The 22,189-nt window shown below is 40.9% G+C and overlaps 1 protein-coding gene across 1 annotated transcript in view; it reads right to left on the bottom strand.

Annotated features, from left to right (window-relative positions):
* LOC309601741 (homer protein homolog 1-like) overlaps nucleotides 1-22,189 on the bottom strand; it is a gene marked incomplete at both ends in the record, with an annotated part of 68,043 nt that overhangs the window by 19,656 nt on the left and 26,198 nt on the right. The window contains one exon of the mRNA XM_082334902.1: nucleotides 6,518-6,674. Coding sequence (XP_082191028.1) covers nucleotides 6,518-6,674 — 157 coding nt within the window. The remainder of the gene's footprint in view (nucleotides 1-6,517; nucleotides 6,675-22,189) is intronic.

Raw genomic sequence — 22,189 nt, 5'->3', positions numbered from 1 at the left:
ATCCCTCTCCCTGAGTGAGCTGCGAGATATGCGAAAAGATTTCGGTCGTCGTCCAGGTGAGCACATCATCACCTGGCTGCTCCGATGCTGGGATAATGGGGCCAGTAGCCTGGAATTAGAGGGTAGGGAAGCCAAGCAGCTGGGATCCCTTTCTAGAGAAGGAGGCATTGACAAAGCAATTGGAAAAGGGGCAAAAGCCCTCAGCCTCTGGAGGCGACTCCTGTCAGGTGTGAAGGAAAGATATCCCTTCAAGGAAGATGTTATATGTCACCCAGGCAAGTGGACCACCATGGAGAGAGGTATCCAGTACCTGAGGGAATTAGCTGTGCTGGAAGTGATTTATAATGACCTGGACAATGAGCAGTTATCCAAAGATCCAGACGAAGTCCAATGCACACGACCCATGTGGCGGAAGTTTGTACGGAGCGCACCATCATCACATGCAAACTCATTGGCAATAATGACCTGGAAAGATGAAGAGGGACCAACAGTGGACGAAATGGCTGGCCAGCTCCGACAATATGAAGAAAGTCTCTCTTCCTCCCTACAGGCCTGCGTATCGGCCGTGGAGAAACTGTCCCAGAAGGTCCAGCAACTCGAAGAGGATATATCCTACTCCTCACCTGTACGAAGCAGTATCTCAGCCATTAGGAGTAAGCGTCCCTCTGTTCAAGAGAGAAGATACAGTGGATACACACCACGAGGCACCCTGTGGTTTTATCTGCGTGACCACGGAGAGGACATGAGGAAGTGGGATGGAGAATCTACCTCGACCCTAGAGGCACGGGTACGTGAGTTGCAAGGAAAAACAACTACAAAAGGTGGTTCTCCCAGGAGAGTTGCGGCTCCAGTTTCCAGCGAGCAGTTCCTCAGACAGGGTAGAAGGGCTGATTCTGTTTCCGATCCTAATAAAGGGATTTTTGACTCGCATTTACAAGAAGTGAGTAACGTGTGCTATGACCAGGACTAGAGGGGCCCTGCCTCCAGCCAGGTGGAGGAGAGGGACAATCGGGTGTACTGGACTGTGTGGGTTCGATGGCCTGGCACATCAGCCCCACAGGAGTATAAGGCTTTAGTAGACACCGGTGCACAGTGTACCCTCATGCCATCAAGCTGTAAAGGGGCAGAACCCATCTGTATTTCTGGAGTGACAGGGGGATCCCAAGAGCTGACTGTATTGGAGGCCGAAGTGAGCCTAACAGGGAATGAGTGGCAGAAGCACCCCATTGTGACTGGCCCAGAGGCACCGTGCATCCTTGGTATAGACTACCTTAGGAGAGGGTATTTCAAGGACCCAAAAGGGTACCGGTGGGCTTTTGGCATAGCCGCATTGGAGACAGAGGAAATTAAACAGCTGTCTACCCTGCCCAGTCTTTCGGAGGACCCTTCTGTTGTGGGGTTGCTGAGGGTCAAAGAACAACAGGTACCAACTGCTACCACAACAGTGCACCGGCGGCAATATCGCACCAACAGAGACTCCCTGATTCCCATCCATAAGCTGATTCGTCAGCTGGAGAGCCAAGGAGTGATTAGCAAGACTCACTCACCCTTTAACAGTCCCATATGGCCAGTGCGAAAGTCTAATGGAGAGTGGAGACTAACAGTAGACTATCGGGGCCTGAATGAAGTCACGCCACCACTGAGCGCTGCCGTGCCGGACATGTTAGAACTTCAATACGAACTGGAGTCAAAGGCAGCCAAGTGGTATGCCACCATTGACATCGCTAATGCATTTTTCTCAATCCCTTTGGCAGCAGAGTGCAGGCCACAGTTTGCTTTCACCTGGAGGGGGGTCCAGTACACCTGGAATCGACTGCCCCAGGGGTGGAAACACAGCCCTACCATTTGCCATGGACTGATCCAGACTGCATTGGAACAGGGTGGGGCTCCGGAACACCTGCAATACATTGATGACATCATTGTGTGGGGCAACACAGCAGCAGAAGTTTTTGAGAAAGGGAAGAAAATAGTCCAAATTCTTCTGGAAGCTGGCTTTGCTATAAAACAAAGTAAGGTCAAGGGACCTGCACAGGAGATCCAGTTTTTAGGAATAAAATGGCAAGATGGGCGTCGTCAGATCCCAATGGATGTAATCAACAAAATCACAGCCATGTCCCCACCAACCAGCAAAAAGGAAGCACAAGCTTTCTTGGGCGTTGTGGGTTTTTGGAGAATGCATATTCCACATTACAGTCTCATAGTAAGCCCTCTCTATCAAGTGACCCGCAAGAAGAACGATTTCAAATGGGGCCCTGAGCAGCGACAAGCCTTTGAACAAATTAAACGGGAGATAGTTCATGCAGTTGCCCTTGGGCCAGTCCGGGCAGGACAAGATATTAAAAATGTGCTCTACACTGCAGCTGGGGAGAACGGCCCTACCTGGAGCCTCTGGCAGAAAGCACCGGGGGAGACTCGAGGTCGACCCCTGGGGTTCTGGAGTCGGGGATACAGAGGATCTGAGGCCCGCTATACTCCAACTGAAAAAGAGATATTGGCAGCATATGAAGGAGTTCGAGCTGCTTCAGAAGTGGTTGGTACTGAAGCACAGCTCCTCCTGGCACCCCGACTGCCAGTGCTGGGCTGGATGTTCAAAGGGAGAGTCCCTTCTACCCATCATGCAACTGATGCTACGTGGAGTAAGTGGGTTGCACTCATTACACAACGGGCTCGAATAGGAAACCCCAGTCGCCCAGGAATCTTGGAAGTGATCATGGACTGGCCAGAAGGCAAAGATTTCGGAATATCGCCAGAGGAGGAGGTGACGCGTGCTGAGGAGGCCCCACCGTATAATAAACTATCAGAAAATGAGAAGCAATATGCCCTGTTCACTGATGGGTCCTGTCGTCTTGTGGGAAAGCATCGCAGGTGGAAAGCTGCTGTATGGAGTCCTGTACGACAGGTGGCAGAAACTGCTGAAGGAGAAGGTGAATCGAGTCAGTTTGCAGAGGTGAAAGCCATCCAGCTGGCTTTAGATATTGCTGAACGAGAAAAGTGGCCAATGCTCTATCTCTATACTGACTCATGGATGGTGGCAAATGCTCTATGGGGGTGGCTGCGGCAATGGAAGCAGAGCAACTGGCAGCGCAGAGGCAAACCCATCTGGGCTGCCACATTGTGGCAAGATATTGCTGGCCGGGTAGAGAACCTGGTTGTAAAAGTACGCCACGTAGATGCTCATGTACCCAAGAGTCGGGCCACTGAAGAACATCAAAATAATCAGCAGGTGGATCAGGCTGCTAAGATTGAAGTGGCTCAGGTGGACCTGGACTGGCAACATAAGGGTGAATTATTCCTAGCTCGGTGGGCCCATGACATCTCAGGCCATCAAGGAAGAGATGCAACATAGAGATGGGCTCGCGATCGAGGGGTGGACTTAACCATGGACACTATTGCACAGGTTATCCATGAATGCGAAACATGCGCTGCAATCAAGCGAGCCAAGCGGTTCAAGCCCCTCTGGCATGGAGGACGATGGCTGAAATATAAATATGGGGAGGCCTGGCAGATTGATTATATCACACTCCCACAAACCCGCCAAGGCAAGCGCCATGTGCTTACAATGGTGGAAGCAACCACTGGATGGCTGGAAACATATCCTGTGCCCCATGCCACCGCCCGGAACACTATCCTGGGTCTTGAAAAGCAAGTCCTATGGCGACATGGCACCCCAGAAAGAATTGAGTCAGATAACGGAACTCATTTCCGAAACAGCCTCATAGACACCTGGGCCAAAGAGCATGGAATTGAGTGGGTATATCACATCCCCTATCACGCACCAGCCTCTGGGAAAATAGAACGATATAATGGACTGTTAAAGACTACACTGAGAGCAATGGGTGGTGGAACATTTAAACATTGGGATACACATTTAGCAAAGGCCACCTGGGTAGTCAACACCAGGGGATCTGCCAATCGAGCTGGCCCTGCCCAATCAAAACTTATACGTACTGTGGAAGGGGATAAAGTCCCTGTAGTGCACATAAAAAATATGATGGGAAAGAGAGTCTGGGTTAATCCCACCTTAGGCAAAGGTAAACGCATTCGTGGGATTGCTTTTGCTCAAGGACCTGGGTGCACTTGGTGGGTGATGCGGGAAGATGGGGAGGTCCGATGTGTACCTCAAGGAGATTTGATTTTGGGTGAAAATAGCCAATGAACTGAATTATATAATGTTTGTTGCTGTATAATACTGTATGTCATCACTTCTGTGATTACTATATGACATATCAACAGTATATAGCAAGAATCGCCCAAACTAATGAAGAATGAGCTCTGAGGAAACCAAGCAAAGCGCAGAGATGGTAGAACTAGACCTGGCTTCAGCATGCTACAATCCAACACCACGCGCTACCTCTCCTGCCCAGAAAGACTGTTATGACAGATGAATCCCAGAGTCATAAACTAAATGAACTCAACAAATGTTCTAGAGGGAATGATACTCGTGTATTGTATCAAAGGAAAGGAAGGGGGTGGTCGTTAATGAGGATATGTTGGATAATGTGGGACCTGGGCATGACGTAAATGTTATGGAATAAGGGGTGGATACTGTCCTGGTTTCAGCTGGGATAGAGTTAATTTTCTTCTTGGTAGCCGGTATGGGGCTGTGTTTTGGGTTTAGGATGAGAACAATGTCGAGGATACACTGACGTTTTGTTCTTGCTAAGTAGTTGCTAAGTGGCGCTCACAGTGGTAAAGGACTTTTCAGCTTCCCATGCTCTGCCGGGTGCACAAGAAGCTGGGAGGGGGCACAGCCAGGACAGCTGGCCCAGACTGGCCAAAGGGCTATTCCATACCATATGATGTCATGCTCAGTATATATATAAACTGGGGGAGCTAGCCGGGGGAGGGGGGCAACGATCGCTGCTTGGGAGACGGGCTGGCCATCGGTCGGAGGGTGGTGAGCAATTGTAGAGTGTATCGTTTTCTTTGTATTACTATTGTACTATTATTACTTGTTATTATTATTATTGTTATTATTATTATTACTACTGTTCTATTTTTATTTTTACTTTAGTTATTTAAACTGTTCTTATCTCAACCCACGAGTTTTCTCCCTTTTACCCTTCCGATTCTCTCCCCATCCCACTGGTGGAGAGTGAGCGAGCGGCTGCGTGGTGCTTAGTTGCTGGCTGGGGTTAAACCACGACACACGTCATGCATTTTGTCCAGCCAGCTATGGCACACGCAGTTACAGTCCAACGGAAATTGTCATTCTTCCCTATCAACTCATTTGGCTGGGACTTCAAGATCCTCATCTGCAAGTCAGTCTAGGTATAGGACAGCCCCAACAACCTGCCATTTCCCCAGGTTTCTCAAGCTCAAGGGAATTCTTGCTATTCTTCCAGACCTCCAGGTTAGATGCAGCCTGCTGAATTTCTCCTCCTCAGATCAATATGATCCTTGTTCCTGGGACTACTAGCCTCCAGTTGGACAGATCCAGCACAGGTCTGAAAGAATCCTTCACAATTTGCAGGATTTGTCTAACTGTAATTGTCATACCTTATTTCATTTAAGAGAGTACAGCATATAAAACCAAATTGTCTGACATGTTTGCTACTTGACCTTTCCCTTCTGTCAGCATATTCATGAAACTGGTCTTCATGCAAAAAAAGCATATAGGGCTTTTGTTTGTTTTTATTTTCTTAACTAAGTTCATCTCCCTGATATTTTTCTAAGTTAACTCATATTAACAAAACTAATACAGCTCCATCAAAGACATCATCTTCCCTCCATACATATGCTAATCTTGCCTTCACTTTGTACAAAAATATGTCCTAAACTATGATGACAAATTCATATGAATAAAGATGAATAAATTATACAATATATAGAGAGTTACATGTGAAAAGAGAAGAGAAATAAAAATATTATATACTTGTTTTCATAATGCAGCCTTCGACCTTGCATATACTTTATTCCTCTCTCAAACACTGGCATTTCTGCCCCCATTGTGCTCTAATTTCTGGTTTGCCAAATAACCTCTGCAAACAAAATTTGCAGTGAAGGGAATGGGACCCTGCCCCTCCTGTATGAAAGCAGAGGCAGATCTCTGTGTATAATGAGCTTGATGTTCAGTTTTCTTTAGGTCCAATGAAAGGAAGCTGTTGGTCTTTGTTATATGTGGAAACTATAACAGGGCTCCTTTAACTTACAGATCTGATGTCAAGTTTCTATGGGCTTAAATGCAAGAGGGACTAAAGTGTAATGCTATGAGATGGTCCTGAAACAGATGCGATACAGCTGGCAGCAAATGAAGAGTGAAAGCTGGGAGACATGTCCTAAGTATCACAGGTTAGATAACTCTTCCTGCAACAAAACCCTTTGCAGAAAAGGAACTGCTACAAAAGAAAGAATTTCCCAACTTGAGGAACCCTGTGTGCTTTAAAGTCATCATTAATTTCTGTCTCAAAGATTAACCTAAAGCCCCGACAATAAGCTTATTTTACTTTAAAATGAGCAAATATAGTCATCACCAGTATTTCCACCTCAAGGATCCTGGCCGTTTGCCTCAACTTACCCGCTTATGAAGACGTTCTGCTTCCTCCTGATATGCAGCAAGCTGTTGCTTCCATTGTTTTACATTGGCAGTAGACTCCAGCAGGGCTGCTGTGAGCTTAGCATTATTACCCTTGAGCGTGGCCAGTTCTGCCTCCCAATGCTTGCTGATTGTCGAACTGCACAGACAGAATGAGAATGGTCAGAGTCCTCAAATCTCTTCTTTCTCTTTTTTTTTCTTAAATTGTCTTATAATTTTTTTTTTCCAAAATATCCAGGAAAAATAGAATTATGCAAAAATCCTATGACTGAATGGCCAAATGAGAATCCAAGTACTCAGCTCACCAAACTTTAAATTCAGAAAATATTCATCAACAGATTTTTTAATATAGATATATCATTATTGGAAAACAACCTCTACCCTCCCAGTTCAACAGGGTACTTTTTTTTAATAAAATGCTAAGGAAATCCACATCAGTTTCCCAAAAGCAACAATGTGGAATTCTAAAATATGTCTATGATCAGTCACCATTTTAATATACACATATTGAGAGTAAGTGCTTTTTTAATCTACTACTTTATGAAATATATTGTAAAAAAAGATTTGTCACCAACTTGATTAAAGAGAGCTAATGTAGTGCTTTGGAACTACAGCTTAGTTGTCTTAATGCAAATCTTCTATGCCTGAAATATACTTTCTTTATTACATACCATATTTATTTTCTACTTACAAATTCAAGTCTTGAATTTCAACACCATAATACTGTTAATGTGCCTTTCTTCAGTAATATCAGCAAAGAGACCAAAGATTGAGGAGCACAGAGAGGTTCAACAAGGCTAAGTGCCAAGTCCTGCACTTGGGTCACAACAACCCCATGCAACTCTACAGGCTTGGGGAGGAGTGGCTGGAGAGCTGCCTGGCGGAAAAGGACCTAGGGGTGTTGGTCGACAGCCAGCTGAATACAAGCCAGCAGTGTGCTCAGGTGGCCAAGAAGGCCAAATAGCATCCTGGCTTGTATCAGGAATAGTGTGGCCAGCAGGACGAGGGAAGTGATCGTCCCCCTGTACTCGGCACTGGTGAGGCCGCACCTCGAGTACTGTGTTCAGTTTTGGGCCCCTCACAAGAAAGACATTGAGGTGCTGGAGCGTGTCCAAAGAAGGGCAACAAGGCTGGTGAAGGGTCTGGAGCACAAGTCTTATGAGGAGCGGCTGAGGGAACTGGGGTTGTTCAGCCTGGAGTAAAGGAGGCTCGGGGAGACCTTATTGCTCTCTACAACTACCTGAAAGGGGGTCAGTCTCTTCTCCCAAGTAACAAGCAATAGGACTAGAGGAAATGGCCTCAAGTTGCGCCAGGGGAGGTTTAGATTGGATATTAGGAAAAATTTCTTCACTGAAAGGGTAATCAGGCATTGGAACAGGCTGCCCAACCCTGGAAGTACTTAAAAGACATGTAGATGTGGTGCTTAGGGACATGGTTTAGCGGTAGACTTGACAGTGCTAGGTTAACAGTTGGACTTGATGATCTTAAAGGTCTTTGCCAACCTAAACGGTTCTATGATTATTGCTTTATTGCAAAGAGAAAGCTGATGTTGGGGTCTCTTGAAGTAGTCTATGGAGGAACAATCTTTAGATACAGTTTAGTAGCTGGTATAGTGCCATGTTTTGGATTTAGAATGAGAATAATGTTGATAACACACTGATGTTTTAGTTGTTGCTAAGTAGCGCTTACACTAGTCAAGGACTTTTCAGCTTCCCATGCTCTGCCAGGTGCACAAGAAGCTGGGAGGGGGCACAGCCAGGACAGCTGCCCCACACTGGCCAAAGGGCTATTCCATACCATATGATGTCATGCTCAGCATATAAAGCTGGGGGAAGAAGAAGGAAGGGGGGGACATTTGGAGTGATGGCGTTTGTCTTCCCAAGTAACCGTTACGCGTGATGGAGCCCTGCTTTCCTGAGGATGGCTGAACACCTGCCTGCCCATGGGAAGTAGTGAATGAATTCCTTGCTTTGCTTTGCTCGCATGCGCGGCTTTTGCTTTACCTATTAAACTGTCTTTATCTCAATCCATGAGTTTTCTCACTTTGACTCTTCTGATTCTCTCCCCCATCCCACCTGGGTGGGGGTGAGCAAGCGGTTGTGTGGTGCTTAGTTGCTGGCTGGGGTTAAACCACGACAGGCATAACTGTGACACCCCCTGAAAATTCAAGTAGGAGTCAATGATGTTCCACAGTTTTAGTCATTCTGACCAATTAACATCAAGCTCATCTCCATTCTCATTGGGGATTAGTTACAGCTCCAGGAAGTCACTGAGGAATAGCTTTGCTATCTGTCTATCTGTGACCTGAATAGAGTGCCAGAGACTATAAATGCATGATTATCTTTCTCTGCAAAGTAGGTCACTTAAGAAAAATTAATCCAAAAAGCTCCAGTCACCACATTTAGCCAGTTGGAGAAGGCTTGTGAAGGCAGGGAGCGGGGAGCATACATTAATGAGTTGCATTCAGAATGAAGTTATTTTAAGATGCCTTCATGAAACAAAAAAATCAAAAGCAGTCCAAATCAAGAGATGTTTTCTGCTTTTTGAATCAGTATCACTTATTCATTGTTTGCTGAGTTGTATGCAGTGCCAACACTATAAAATACGGTTTAAGCTTTATTTCAGATTTATAGAAATAAAGTATGTGCAGAATTATGCTTTATTTATATTTTATGGTTTTTAATATTGGATTCGTTGCTTAAAATGAACTAATTTAAAAATTGGATTTCTTACTCTACTGTAGTTATGGTTTCAAAGAACTACAGTTACTCAAGAGCATGTAAATTCTTTTCTTCAGGTGTCACTGTCATCTGCACTGTAGATGTATGGTGAGCAGTACTGTCTTGGGATAGCAGAAATGAGGAGGAATTCAGTTGAATAGAGACTGGAGCACTTTCACTACAAAATTTGGCATCTGGTATAGTAACTAAATTCATAAGACTTGACAAATATGGATAAAGCAGAGTCCCTGTAGCTGCTGCACAGATTATAGTGGCATGTGTTGGAAGCAGACCAAGAATCTGGTGGAGTGAGCATTACCAATCAGTGGGAGAGGTATGTCAACCAGCTGGTAACAACCCATTAGCTGTGCAGGCAGCAAGGGGTGATCCTTTCTGACAACCTTGCTGGTGAGCCTTACAGAGCAGCTCTTCATGCTTAAGGAAGCAAAGGGGGATTGTGAATGATGTATTCTGTTACAGTAGTATCTGAGAGCTCTACTGTAGCAGTGTAGCTTCTCCTCTTTGGAAGTGTAAGGCAAGTGTTTGGGTTTATGTAAAACACTCTGGTGAATTTGGGAAGGAATTCTGCACAAGGTCCTTATGAAATCCTCCATACAAAATAAAGCCTGCTTGTACAGGCTCAGAAGATTCAGCCTCTCAAAAGACTCTGAACTTATGTGCATGAGGGACACAGTAATCTACAGTATAAATAATTTAAGTAAAAGACCAGCAAAAGAGAGAAAGCTATGGTAAGAATGACAGCTTTTGTAACAAGGAAACTTAAGAAACAAAACAAAAATACCTCTTTACGGCTACTGCTTATTGTCTTTTTATTTGTAGCTGTGATTAACTGGACACATGCAAAAGGAAGTCTTATTTTATAAATTGGAATTTATTAAAAAAGGGTAAGTCCTCTAAAAGTTATAATCAGGAGACAATTACCAGGAAATTGCTTTGAGTTAAATATTTAGAGTAAGGCCAATGAAAAACTAATTAATATTCAAAGAGATCCTTATCCTTAATCATAGTATTCAAAAGAATTTTTATCAAAGGAAGATAGCTCCCCTGGGGAGAGAAGTAGAAACATTAATGGAGCATGAAAGATCTGTTCTTCCCTTTGGGATAAGGAATATCTACATGATCTCAATGGAGTTACATCAGCATAAAACCAAGGAAAAATAGTTGTGAATCAGCTCTTTAGATTGGAATAATGTGCACAGCTTAAATGACAAATTTGGTCATAGCAAAAAAGATGAAGGAGGCCCTTGAAGCACATTGTATTTAAAGTGAGGTGACTAATAACAAAGCCGCACACATCTACTGGAAAGTGAGAAAGGCAGCTGAATGGCTGAAATCAGCAGGTGAGAGCACGACTTTTCTGATTCTATCATTTTCTACAAACATTGAAGGTTTATCCCACTCCAGGTATATTGTTTTGTTTTGCACACCCCTTTGCTCAACTCGGAGCTACAATATGCTTGAACTCCCAATTCCTATGTCAGTGTAGAAGATAGAAATGCAGAAGCTTTTTCTGCAAATTTGGGAAGAGGGGTGCTTATGGAGCTATTACAGATTTCTCTTTCAAGGTGTTTCATATATGATCTTTTGCTTGCATTTAGTCTTTCAGTTTGACCATGCTCTCAGATTCTGAATTCTGATTCTGTTTCTCATTAAACTTATGCAGTTAACAACAGTTTTATGTGTCTTTTGTACACTGTATCACAATGCAAAAGACTTGTATTTAACCTGAATCATCACAGTAGCACTAAGAAAAACCCTGATTTCTCTGAAGAGGCTCAACTTTTATTTTATTTTTATTCTTTTAAAAAGATCTCATTTTTGTCTTAGTCATTTAATTTTATATAGTAAAGAGACACTAGGTTATCTCTTCATGAAGGCCATATAGCATAAACCAAAATCGATAATGCTGTCTTATAATTTTAGCCCTTTGCAAGAGCAAGCATAGCTAATTAATTTCTAGCTTTTTTTGCACTAAACATTAAAACCTTGTAGACCTAACAGCCCTTGCTCCCTTACTGAAATTGCTTATCAGTATCACTGCAAGTATGTTATTCTCACGCCTGTGAGACCTTGCAGACCTAAAATTTTATCACATACTCTGAAAAAGTAAAAGAAGATTTGCCCTTGTTCCTTTACTGAAATTGCTTATCAGTATCACTGGAAGTAACCTAAGTTATTTAGGAACTTACATCCCATTTTCTAAAATGACTAGGTATTTGGCTGTGAAGAAAGTCAAATTGACTTGGGCTCCTATAGCACTTAATCATTTTATGAAAGCAATTAGATGATGTGGTTATTGGTAAGTCATACCAGAACATGGTGACCCTGACACTAAAATGATCTGAATTACAGCCACTTTCATTCTGGAACTCATTTGTACACTATCAGGAACAGAAAGACATGCTATAGAATGGCCTACAGAAATACTTATATGTGATTAGGCAGTTGCATAAAGATTCTAAATTATGACTATTTGGCCTCTGCCCAGCTAGTGCATTAGGTTATCTTACAATATCAAATAATAACTACTGGTGCAATTCATTTTTGCATTGCAATTGCCAGTTTGCTTATCCCAGTAAATACAATGACATGCATTAATCACACAGGTAACGTAGGAGATGAACCGTCAGTTTACATGCTGACAACAAAATAATTTTATTCCATTAAAGGAACAGAAGCTATGTGAGACCATGGCAAATTTAATTAAATTTCATTTGTCTCTTGTGATAGCCATACAATTACTTAGAGTCAATAGCCTATATATAAAGCCCAAACTAAACCATCTATGGAGCTGTCAGAAGTACTTTGAAAAACAAGCAGCAAGTCGCATGAACTATGTGATCACAGTAAACCATATATTGACTGCATAGGTTTGAACAAAACAACTTGCTAGTGAGTTGCAACATTTATCAGTGGATACTGCCACTCGTGTTTTTTTTTCTCTCTCAGCTTTTTAAAAGAACGGAAGGAATAAATTTGCCTTGTTTAAACTGAATCTGAATCCAAGAAAAGACTAAATTTCTTGCACTATGTTGATCCTAGAGTCAAATTTACTAAAAGGAGATTAAATGGATGGAAAAAAAAAAAGAAATTTGATATATGGGGAGTCTCTGATACTGGTGCTTTTTCTATGAAGTACAGGTTAACACTCAGAGGAAGCAGTCCCTATGTAAGTTTCTCTCTCTCCCCTATTGTAAAAAACCCTAGTTTTTCTTTAAGAAAAAAAGCAAACACATCACCTTCCCTTAATTCAGTGATGGTTGCTAGTTCTTATTTACTCAGTCTAGACTTGTGGCATCTAAGATCACTTAGGTTTGCTTCAGCTTCTTTTCAGAATAATGCATAAGGCAGATGATTTGCAGTTGGACTCAATGATCTTAAAGGTTTTTTCCAACCTAAATGATTCTATGATTTGGCTCATAAGTCAGCTGGAAATTAAAAAAAAAAAAAAAAAGTATAGACCAGTTCTTCCCAATTCAACACTTAATTGAAGCAACAGTTTCAAAGAAGAATATCAAGCTTTGCTCCTTGCTTCTCTCCCCTCCAGTTTACAGAACTCATCACAGACCCAACAGGGATGCCAAGAGTATGAAATTGCACATGAGTTTTGCTAGTTGTGATTTCACAGACAGCAGAACAGATGCTGAGCTCCCATCCTTTCACTAGGCTATGCCTTTGTGCCACAGCACCATTAGATCATGTTTGTTTTCTAACATTGCGAGCTCTATTACACTTTCCTTGATAAAGCACCTAGACTAGGAAAAGGGTAGGGCAAACAGCATGATGTGAAGATGTTTAAAATCCAGCTTTCCTGAGCCTGCCACTGTGCTGAATGTTAAGCCCAGCACAAATGATTACTAAACTGCTAAAGTAGAATTAAACAAGAATACTAAAATCTCTAGAGAGTACAGAAAGAAGGTGCTACACAATTGGTGTTGTCATGTAATTACGTTAGTTATAAATTACAGAGTATTTCCTAAATAAAGTGAACATGTTAAGTCTCAATCATACACAGTGATCAGATCACAATTTCTGTATGCAGGAAACTATTTTAGCTAGCCTCTTAAAATTCAGGCCAATTTAATCTGAACATATTGCCTACATAAAAAAGCATTTGGCTTCAGACAACGAACCCATATCTTATTTCTATACCTATTCTTACCATAATGAAGGAAAAAAAAAACCCTTTATTTTTTTTCCTTTAGCAAACTACAGAGTTGGATAACTTACTACAAGCATGAAGCTCAATTCAGTTTTAGGGTTTTGTTTTGGTTTGGTTTTTTGTCTGAGCCATGTTGTTTAAATAAAATTACTTTCTAATTTCCAATGTGGTCACAGTCTCCCAGAAGAAGTTTCCACTACTCTAATTTTGAAACGGAACCTTTTGCATTTTGTGACAGGAAGACAGAACATCATACTGCAGTGCCACAGAGTAAAATCTGCAAAGGCAACAACCCTACAATTGAAGTTCTTCACAATGAATGGACCACTAGTAATGTTTCTTTATCGTGTACTTGAGAAAACAGAGTCTTAGACATCCCGGACATTTTATTTCAGCACCTTCATCCAGCTCCAGCTTCCTTCATTTGTCAAATAGCTTAAGAGCTGATAAAAAAACCAAACTCTTATATTCTACTTCATTACTGACAAAACTTGATGGCTGTTTGGTGTCACTGTGAAATACTTTAATGAATTGCCAGTTGTCCACATCTCACCAAAGTGCTATTCATCAACTTGAATTCATCTCAGCAGAGCCTCCTGTTATATGATTAAAACACTGAAAAATACAAACTTCTTTCTGCCTGTACTACAAAATGTCAGTGGCATCTACAGTGATATTAAAGGAACTCAAAAGATGTGACACTTTAGGTACAGAAAGCTTCCCTAAAGCATAAAGCTGATGTAAAATTACAGGAGACGTTGATCTCCATTTAACTGTATTCCCCATTTTATTCTTCAAGCTAACTCTTCCCTCAAAAAGAGAATATATTAAGTACTTTATATTTTTGACAGACAACATATTCCACTTCTGTGTTTATGTGTGCCTGCCCCTAACCTTTACCCATGTCTGCAAGAAGTAGGTCAATGCTATTGAACTTTCACTGCAAGGGGTCTGCCTACCACAATGCAACAGAAAATAATCAACGTGACACAATTATTTTCAATAACACAACTTCTGCAGGTAGAGACAGAACACTGTTTGTGCATTCAGGCACATTCTGAAATGGCTTACAATAAAGCAACTTTGGACTTTTACTTGATCAATGAGCTTTTACTCTAGTCTTCTGGGGGCTTATGCTATATGGATAGGAACCATCACCTGGAAAGTAGGCCGAGTGAATGAAACAGCCCACCAGGGAGCCATGGCAGGGTGACAGCAATGCCGGGGAACACGACACTGTGTTGCCTCCATAGAAAACAGGAAGCACAACTCTGGATCATAATATGTTGGCAGGAGGTACAATTTAAGGATTGACCTGGTAAAGAGCTTAGTGGATGAAAACTGGTGGCACTTCATCTGACCCATCTTGGGTGCCTGTCTAGGAAGAAATGCCTCAGGCACTATGGAAGCCCCTCAAGCATACTTTTTTGGCCCCAGTGTCACGTGAATATGTCAGTTCTCCCCCAGAGAACCCAGGCCACAGCATTGTCCAAAGGAATTACTACCTTAACCAAGTTTACTTGTAAAGCTTACCTCTAAATAAGGGAGAAATTGTCAGCAATCTTAATTCATCTGACAAAAATTACACACTCCAAAGAGTATCATATTAGTAAGACAGCGTGGGTCTTTTAGATTAGACTTAAAACCAAGCTTTTTACTTCATGTGAAAATTAAGAGCTCCTGGTCCTTGGTCCTACATCTCTTGCAGGGATGCAAAGTGATCCCTCAAAGCATACACAGCTACATAGTTTATGAAATTCAGTCAGCTCTATTCCAGATAAATTCTGGAAAAAAAAAAAACCAAAACAAAACCCAACTTTGACGAAAGTTATTTTTTATATAAGGGATTCATTTAAATATGAAACAATTCTTAAAAAAAATATTAAGTTAGTACTCATGCTATGTGTTTTTAATATAGAGAGTTTTCTAAACTGCTTTTCTGTGCTTTGTCAAACTTTAGTTTTTAAATATATCTTCTTTCAAGAAGTGGGCAGAGGTAATCCATTTGGCTGAATCCTATCAATAAACATATAGGATCAGCAAGTGGCTTCATCAAGTTCACCATGATTTCTTTGCACCACGCAGACAACTGTGTGTTGGTGATGAATTGGAGAAGTCAACAGACACAGCACAGTTAGTTCCTAAACCAGGCTCCACACATGCCTGGGAGTGAAAAATATTCCAGGGGACAGAAGTGTTCACTCAGCTCTATCCAATCATCCTTTCTGTGGGCTGGAGGAGCCCGTATCAGCTGCTCAAGGTACAGTTGCTAATTCTGAAGCTTTAACTACAGCATGAGAGGGGTAGCAAATGAATAGGAGCTATAGCCACCTCCTAAACTCATGCTCCGTCTCTTCTGCCTTTTAACCCAAGCAGAATTTGGCACAGCAGGACATCTATCTTATACCTTCAACAGGAAGAGAATCCATAACTTAAATATTTCTTACCAGCTATCATTGGCTCTGACTTCCATGGTCTCTAGGAGAAAGTTATCTAATTGATTAAAAATTAGCTAATTTGTAAGTCCATATGGGCTTCGTTAACACAACCTGAGCACTTTGCAAATGGCAAAACACTCCTCCATGGATCTACATAGTACATTTTAGGTGAATCCACAATTAATAATTCACCAAGACTGAAAGTGGAAACACTCCATGACTTAAGATGTTTGGCACCTTCTAACTCAGGTCAGATGTAATGTAGATTCCCCTGCTCCATATCTAATAGTATTCTTATTAATGCCAGCAGGAATAAAATAAATTACTAATTCTCAGTGCTCAAATAACTGCAGAGCCAGACTGATTTCTGCTTCCAGAGTGTCCCTCTTCTCCAAGGAGAGGGGGCAGTTAAGAAGGGAGTAATACAGAAAAGACTAAAAAGAATATATAAATCCATAAAGTAAATCAATCATTTAATCTCCAATGTGAGTTGTTAAAGGATGAAGGTACATTTATTTATATTCTGCTTGGAAGTTTGAGAAAAATTAGTTCTACACTGTTTCAAGAATAGCAACTTTTTAGTCATTAACGTTGTCACCATACTCGTATGCTTATCATTAGGCATTCCAGATGGCAGTGATACCATAACCACACAGCATATAGATACCCAGTTCTAAAATCTTGTATCTATATATACGTGCAGCTTCTCATATGAGAAGTCCATGTCATTATCCACCACTACACCAGAGATAACACAGAAGGCAAGTAACTTGTTGGTATCAATACATTAAGGACTAAATTGGTATCAATCATCAGATGCATTCGATGGAGCTTCAGCTTCACTAAAATGTACTTGGTTACAGACTTTTTTTTTCTTTTTTTTTTCCTCCTCATTTTTTAAAAATGCATCCCTCAAGTACTCCACTGGGATTGGCCGTGCTGCCTAAAACACTTAACATATATCCTTTCTCTTAAAGAGAATAAAGCGGACAGACGAGGAACAGCAACACAGAGAGCAGGTGAGCGGGCAAAACAGACACTATACCTGGTGTGGGGTGCAGGGGTGACTTTGAAACACAAAGAGCCTGCATTTGAAAAGAGCCACTAGCTGAAAGGTTTAGGCTTTTTTTTTTTGTTTTGCTGGAGGTTTTTTTTGTTTTGCTTTTTCTTTCAGGTGACTTAATTCTAGCTCCTGTATTCTCAGTAAAGCAGGAAATAATTCCTGGTATAGAATCATAGAATGGATGGTTTGGGTTGGAAGGGACCTTTAAAGATCATCTAGTCCACCCCCCCTGCCATAGGCAGGGACATCTTTCACTAGATCAGGTTGCTCAAAGCCCCATCCAGCCTGACCTTGAACACTTCCAATGATGGGGCATCCACAACTTCTCTGGGCAACCTGTTCCAGTGCCTCATCACACTCATCATAAAAAAAAAATGGGTGAAGTTGAGTAATTGAACAATTGGAGATGTTTCTTCATTAAAAACACACACTTCAAAAATATTCAAGAAAGTACGGCTTTGGGGTGTAGGTTTATGTGGGCTTTAAAAGAATAAAGCTGTATTTTTAAAGTATATTGTTCTGAGTTGTATATTGCTATGAGTCGTAACAGATTTTAATATATCAAAACTGACAAAAAGCCAAGTTTTCACTTGTTTTCTGAGTGTTTTTTTTTTAAAGCTGTTTTTTAGCTTGTGGACTTTGAACTCAAAATTGTTCAGTAACAATTCAATTTCCTGTACTTCTAAGGAATATGACAGAGGCATTTTACCATGACTACAATCACTATAAGTTACACAAGTTCATCCATGTTCTGTATATTGATTTTACACAATAATGCAAAGTTGACAATAAGTGAACATTGAGATGAGTAAAGTACACAAGAATCGAAATAAGATACTGATGCAGATTGTTCTGCAGCATACTTAAAAGTGATCAGAAGGCCACAAATCTTCAATTCTCTTTAATTTCCTTTCTCTAAAACTGTGTAAACTTTTCAATAATTTCCATGTGGATGGGAATATGTACCCTGAAACCCAAGCCTAGACTATTCTCTGGTTTCATAGAACCAGATTATGACTACAGAGTCCATTTAGAGACAGAAAATAGTAAATGAACAAGTATGGAAAAGTTTGTGTAGCATTTGTCTAACAAAATAAGCATTATATTTTGTGTTGGTAAAGGTAAATGGACAAAGTCTTCACTTGAAATGAAGCAGCTACATACCAGCTACAAGGAGCTTTTAATCTTCCAACATTATACTTTTGACTGGCTGTTGGGGCATAATTTTGAAGAGGTCCATTTTCGGAGAGGCAAAGCATGTGTGTGTGCAGACGGGTGCAAACTGCATGATACTCTTACCTGCAGAAGAGACTGCCATAGGAAAGTCTTGTTACAAATAGTCAAAATTCCAGACTCTGAAGAAAGCCCCCCATCTCCTCATCAAGAATTAATCCCAAACTGAAGGTATGAGCATGAATGGTTCACATTATCTAGGTCGTGAGATACTTTCACACATCAGCTTCCCTAACCAACCAGGATGAGACAGTGAAGTCTGAGCAATCAGATTTTGTGAAAAATATGTTCATATTTGTCCTGCAAAACATCCCCTCTGCCTTTGCTTTTCACAAAAGGCTTCTCTTTTCAAGGGTCATGACTGTTAGAAAATTCACTCAAGACTCAGGGGATGAATAGCTATGTGGGGTTTTTTTCCTGGTAACTTCAGATGTTACTGTCTTTCTGTTTCTGTAGAAGATATTTTTTTAAATGGGTGGCTGAAAAATATCTGTAAGTATGCACTGAGGCTTCCAATCCAAACAAGGCATGACATTTGTACTTTCAAAGTATTAAGTCTTTCCACAGATTATTATAAAATATAAAAAGCAATTCCACAAAGTGGCTATTTCCTCTCAAAATTTTTCACTGTGTTTTTTTCTGGAAAACAGTGCATTGAGTCCTGTAGCATTTCTTTGGTGCCTGTTCTCTTTGATTCTAATGACACTTCTCAGTTTTGAAAAAAAATGTTTCAAAAGACACTGGTGCAAGAGGTTTCCGTTATAGTTGGAAATGCTGACCTAACTTCAGCAAAATTTACCCAGAGAGATCTCTGGTGTATTAAAGACAACACCTTGGACTCCTTCATGGTGTCTGGGGAAAGTTCAGTTTGAAGCTTATCCCTACTTACTGGTTGAAAAGTTTCCTATGATGACTCTCAGCAATGTCAAAGACACTGAAAGATGGAAGTATGAGTGAAGAAAACATGAGGTATCAACTGTCTACATAAGATCTCCTATAACTATCATTTGAATTCTTCTTGAAAAGATGATTGCATGTTTGAGCTTAGAACTAACAAAATGGCAAATATTCTAAATAATATATGTACAAATCATCCCATAAAAGAAACCTCACAGACACTGCTCACAAATTTAAACAAGCATATACACCTGGTATCAAAATGCACAATAGGAAAAGTTCATTATTCAACTAAATTATTAGGAAAATCTAGAATAAAGAGAATAAGTCCTTCACCAATGCCTAAAGATGACAACAAAAAGTCACTGTGTGCTAAGAATAGACTCCTAAAAGGAATAACACATTTCAGAAAACTGTATTATTGAAAATACCTAACAAAATTTATGATTGTGAATTAATGGATGCAACAAAAAAAAAAAACCCAAACAACACACCCCACAGAATCTGATTTAGTGTTAAGTATCACATATCCCAATTTATACAGGCAATGTTTACAGTTGCTGAAGTATTAACACACAATCTTTTAACGTCATCCATGTTTTGGATTGCTTGAACACAATGGATATATTCTTTTAGAAAATGAAAGTTCCTTCCTTAAGCAAGATAGTTCCTTTTTTTTTTTTTTTTCATTTTTATTATGCTTTTTTTTAAATTCTTATTCATATGATTAAAGGAGGAAAAAAATTACATGTTACAAGTTGCATGTTTTTTAATATAAATTGCATAAGGATTATATTCTTCTTCTAACAACGTACTTGACAGATATGTTAGAAGAGTGCTCACTTGTCCCTGAGGATGGTATTTACATAATCTAATTTCAAACACCCAGCTCACATCGTCTGAATCACCTCTTGGAGTTCTCACTAAATAAACAGCAGGAAGTAGGTAATTCACATGCTCCAAACTAGAAGGGAGACGGTGATATTACTCTCTTAAAGTGTTGGGCTATTTTTAGTTTTGGCTCTCATCCATTCCCCCAGCCATTAAAATTAGCTCTATCAGTTGCAGAGTTGCTTCATTTTAAAGATATAAGCAACACATACACCATGACCATTCTTCTAATAGCAGATATGAGTCCTCTCCACCTCTCCTTCCATTACTAGAGATCTTATGAAAATGTTACAGTATGAGCTGTATTATGCTGTGTTTGACACAATACTGGTTTAAAACCATGTAATGGTTTACTACGTATTCCAGAGATTCCAGAATTTTCAGAAATTGTCACAATCAGGAAAATCAGAGACATGAAAAAATTTACACGAACACTAGGTAAGATTTTCCTTTCAAATTAATAGTTTCCTAGCAAGAACTTTCATTTTGAAGGATAGCCTACTTGAGCTAAATCCCAGCGGCTTAGGCAAAAGTGCAGGAGTGCAGGAAGCAGTAGGAATTAGGTCAGGGAGGAAGGGGAGAACAATCCCTCTCCGTGTGCTTCTTCCTGGGACCACCAGGCTCTTGCTGGCGGAGCACAAGAGGCAAAAGAACAGCACAGCTAGGACCTTCACAACATCAAACAAATGTTGGTTGAGGTGAAGTCAAGACTTACTTCTAAGTTGCTATATTAACCAGTTCTTTGCTTACACTGACAGTGGGAACATATCACCTTTGAGTTTCTTCTCCGAGCGTACCTCAAGAAATAATCTTTTCTCAACAGAGTAATTGAATTTACCAGAGTTCCTCCAGTGTGCACAGTCACTGTTCATTATAGTACTGTGCAATGTGAAGACATTTATTGTCTTTTATGTTATAGAGAAACCTTTCTAAAAAGCCTAGCTTTATCAGTCTCCATTCTAGGAGGTTTTCAAAACCCAACTGGATAAAGCTTAGAGCAGCCTGGTCTGATCTCATAGCTGACCTTCTCTGAGCAGGAGCTTGGATTAGAGACTCACAACGTGAAATTATCCTGTCATCAGTCTAAATAGCATTCAAAAACAAGAATTAAAAAAAAAAAAAAAGGAATACACACTCCCAGAACTACTTGGTTCTACAAGCTACACATAACGCTAAAAAGAACATCCAAATACTAGGATTTGAATATAAATTCAAATCACAAAATGCCACAAAAATTATTAACTCAAAACTTTTCTTTAAAGCCAACTTAACAGTTCAGCATGATTCACAAAGTATCTTTACTGTAATATTATTTGTATATTGTATATTATTTGTATATTGTATATTATTAATAAAATATTTAAGCTTGTAGAAGTGAGTAGTTGTAATACACAAAGTGAAAAATCTACTAGATTTCCGCATACAACTTTTAATGAAAACTCAGTGAAGGAACATAAGCTAGCAGCAAGATTTTTGGGTTTTTCTTTGTTATTACAGCACTGGATTTACTTGCAGCACTATTAAATGGTAAGCTATCTAGACAATAAAATACCTAATCATAGAATCATAGAATCGTTAAGGTTGGAAAAGACCCTTAAGATCATCGAGTCCAACCGTTAACCTATTACTGCCAAGTCTTCACTAAACCATGTCCTCAAGCACCACATCTATCCGTTCCTTAAATACCTCCAGGGATGGAGACTCAACCACTTCCCTGGGCAGCCTGTTCCAATGCTTGACCACCCTTTCGGTGAAGAAGTTTTTCCTAATACCCAACTTAAACTTCCACTGGCGCAGCTTAAGGCCGTTTCCTCTCGTCCTATCACTCGTTACTAGGGAGAAGAGACCTACCCCCACCTCGCTACAACCTCCTTTCAGGTTGTTGTACAGAGCAATAAGGTCTCCCCTCAGCCTCCTCTTCTCCAGACTAACCAACCCCAGTTCCCTCAGCCTCTCCTCATACGACTTGTGCTCCAGACCCTTCACCAGCTTTGTTGCCCTTCTCTGGACATGCTCCAGCACCTCGATGTCCTTCTTGTAGTGAGGGGCCCAAAACTGAACACAGCACTCGAGGTGCGGCCTCACCAATGCCGAGTACAGGGGCACTATCACCTCCCTGGTCCTGCTGGCCACACTATTCCTGATACAGGCCAGAATGCCATTGGCCCTCTTGGCCACCTGAGCACACTGCTGGCTCATGTTCAGGCGGCTGTCAACCAACACCCCCAG

The sequence above is a fragment of the Platalea leucorodia genome, assembly GCF_965183815.1.
Source record: "Platalea leucorodia genome assembly, chromosome: W".
Lineage (NCBI taxonomy): Eukaryota > Metazoa > Chordata > Aves > Pelecaniformes > Threskiornithidae > Platalea > Platalea leucorodia.
Note: the sequence above shows the minus strand (reverse complement) of the source record. Positions and strands in the feature narration are given on the sequence as shown.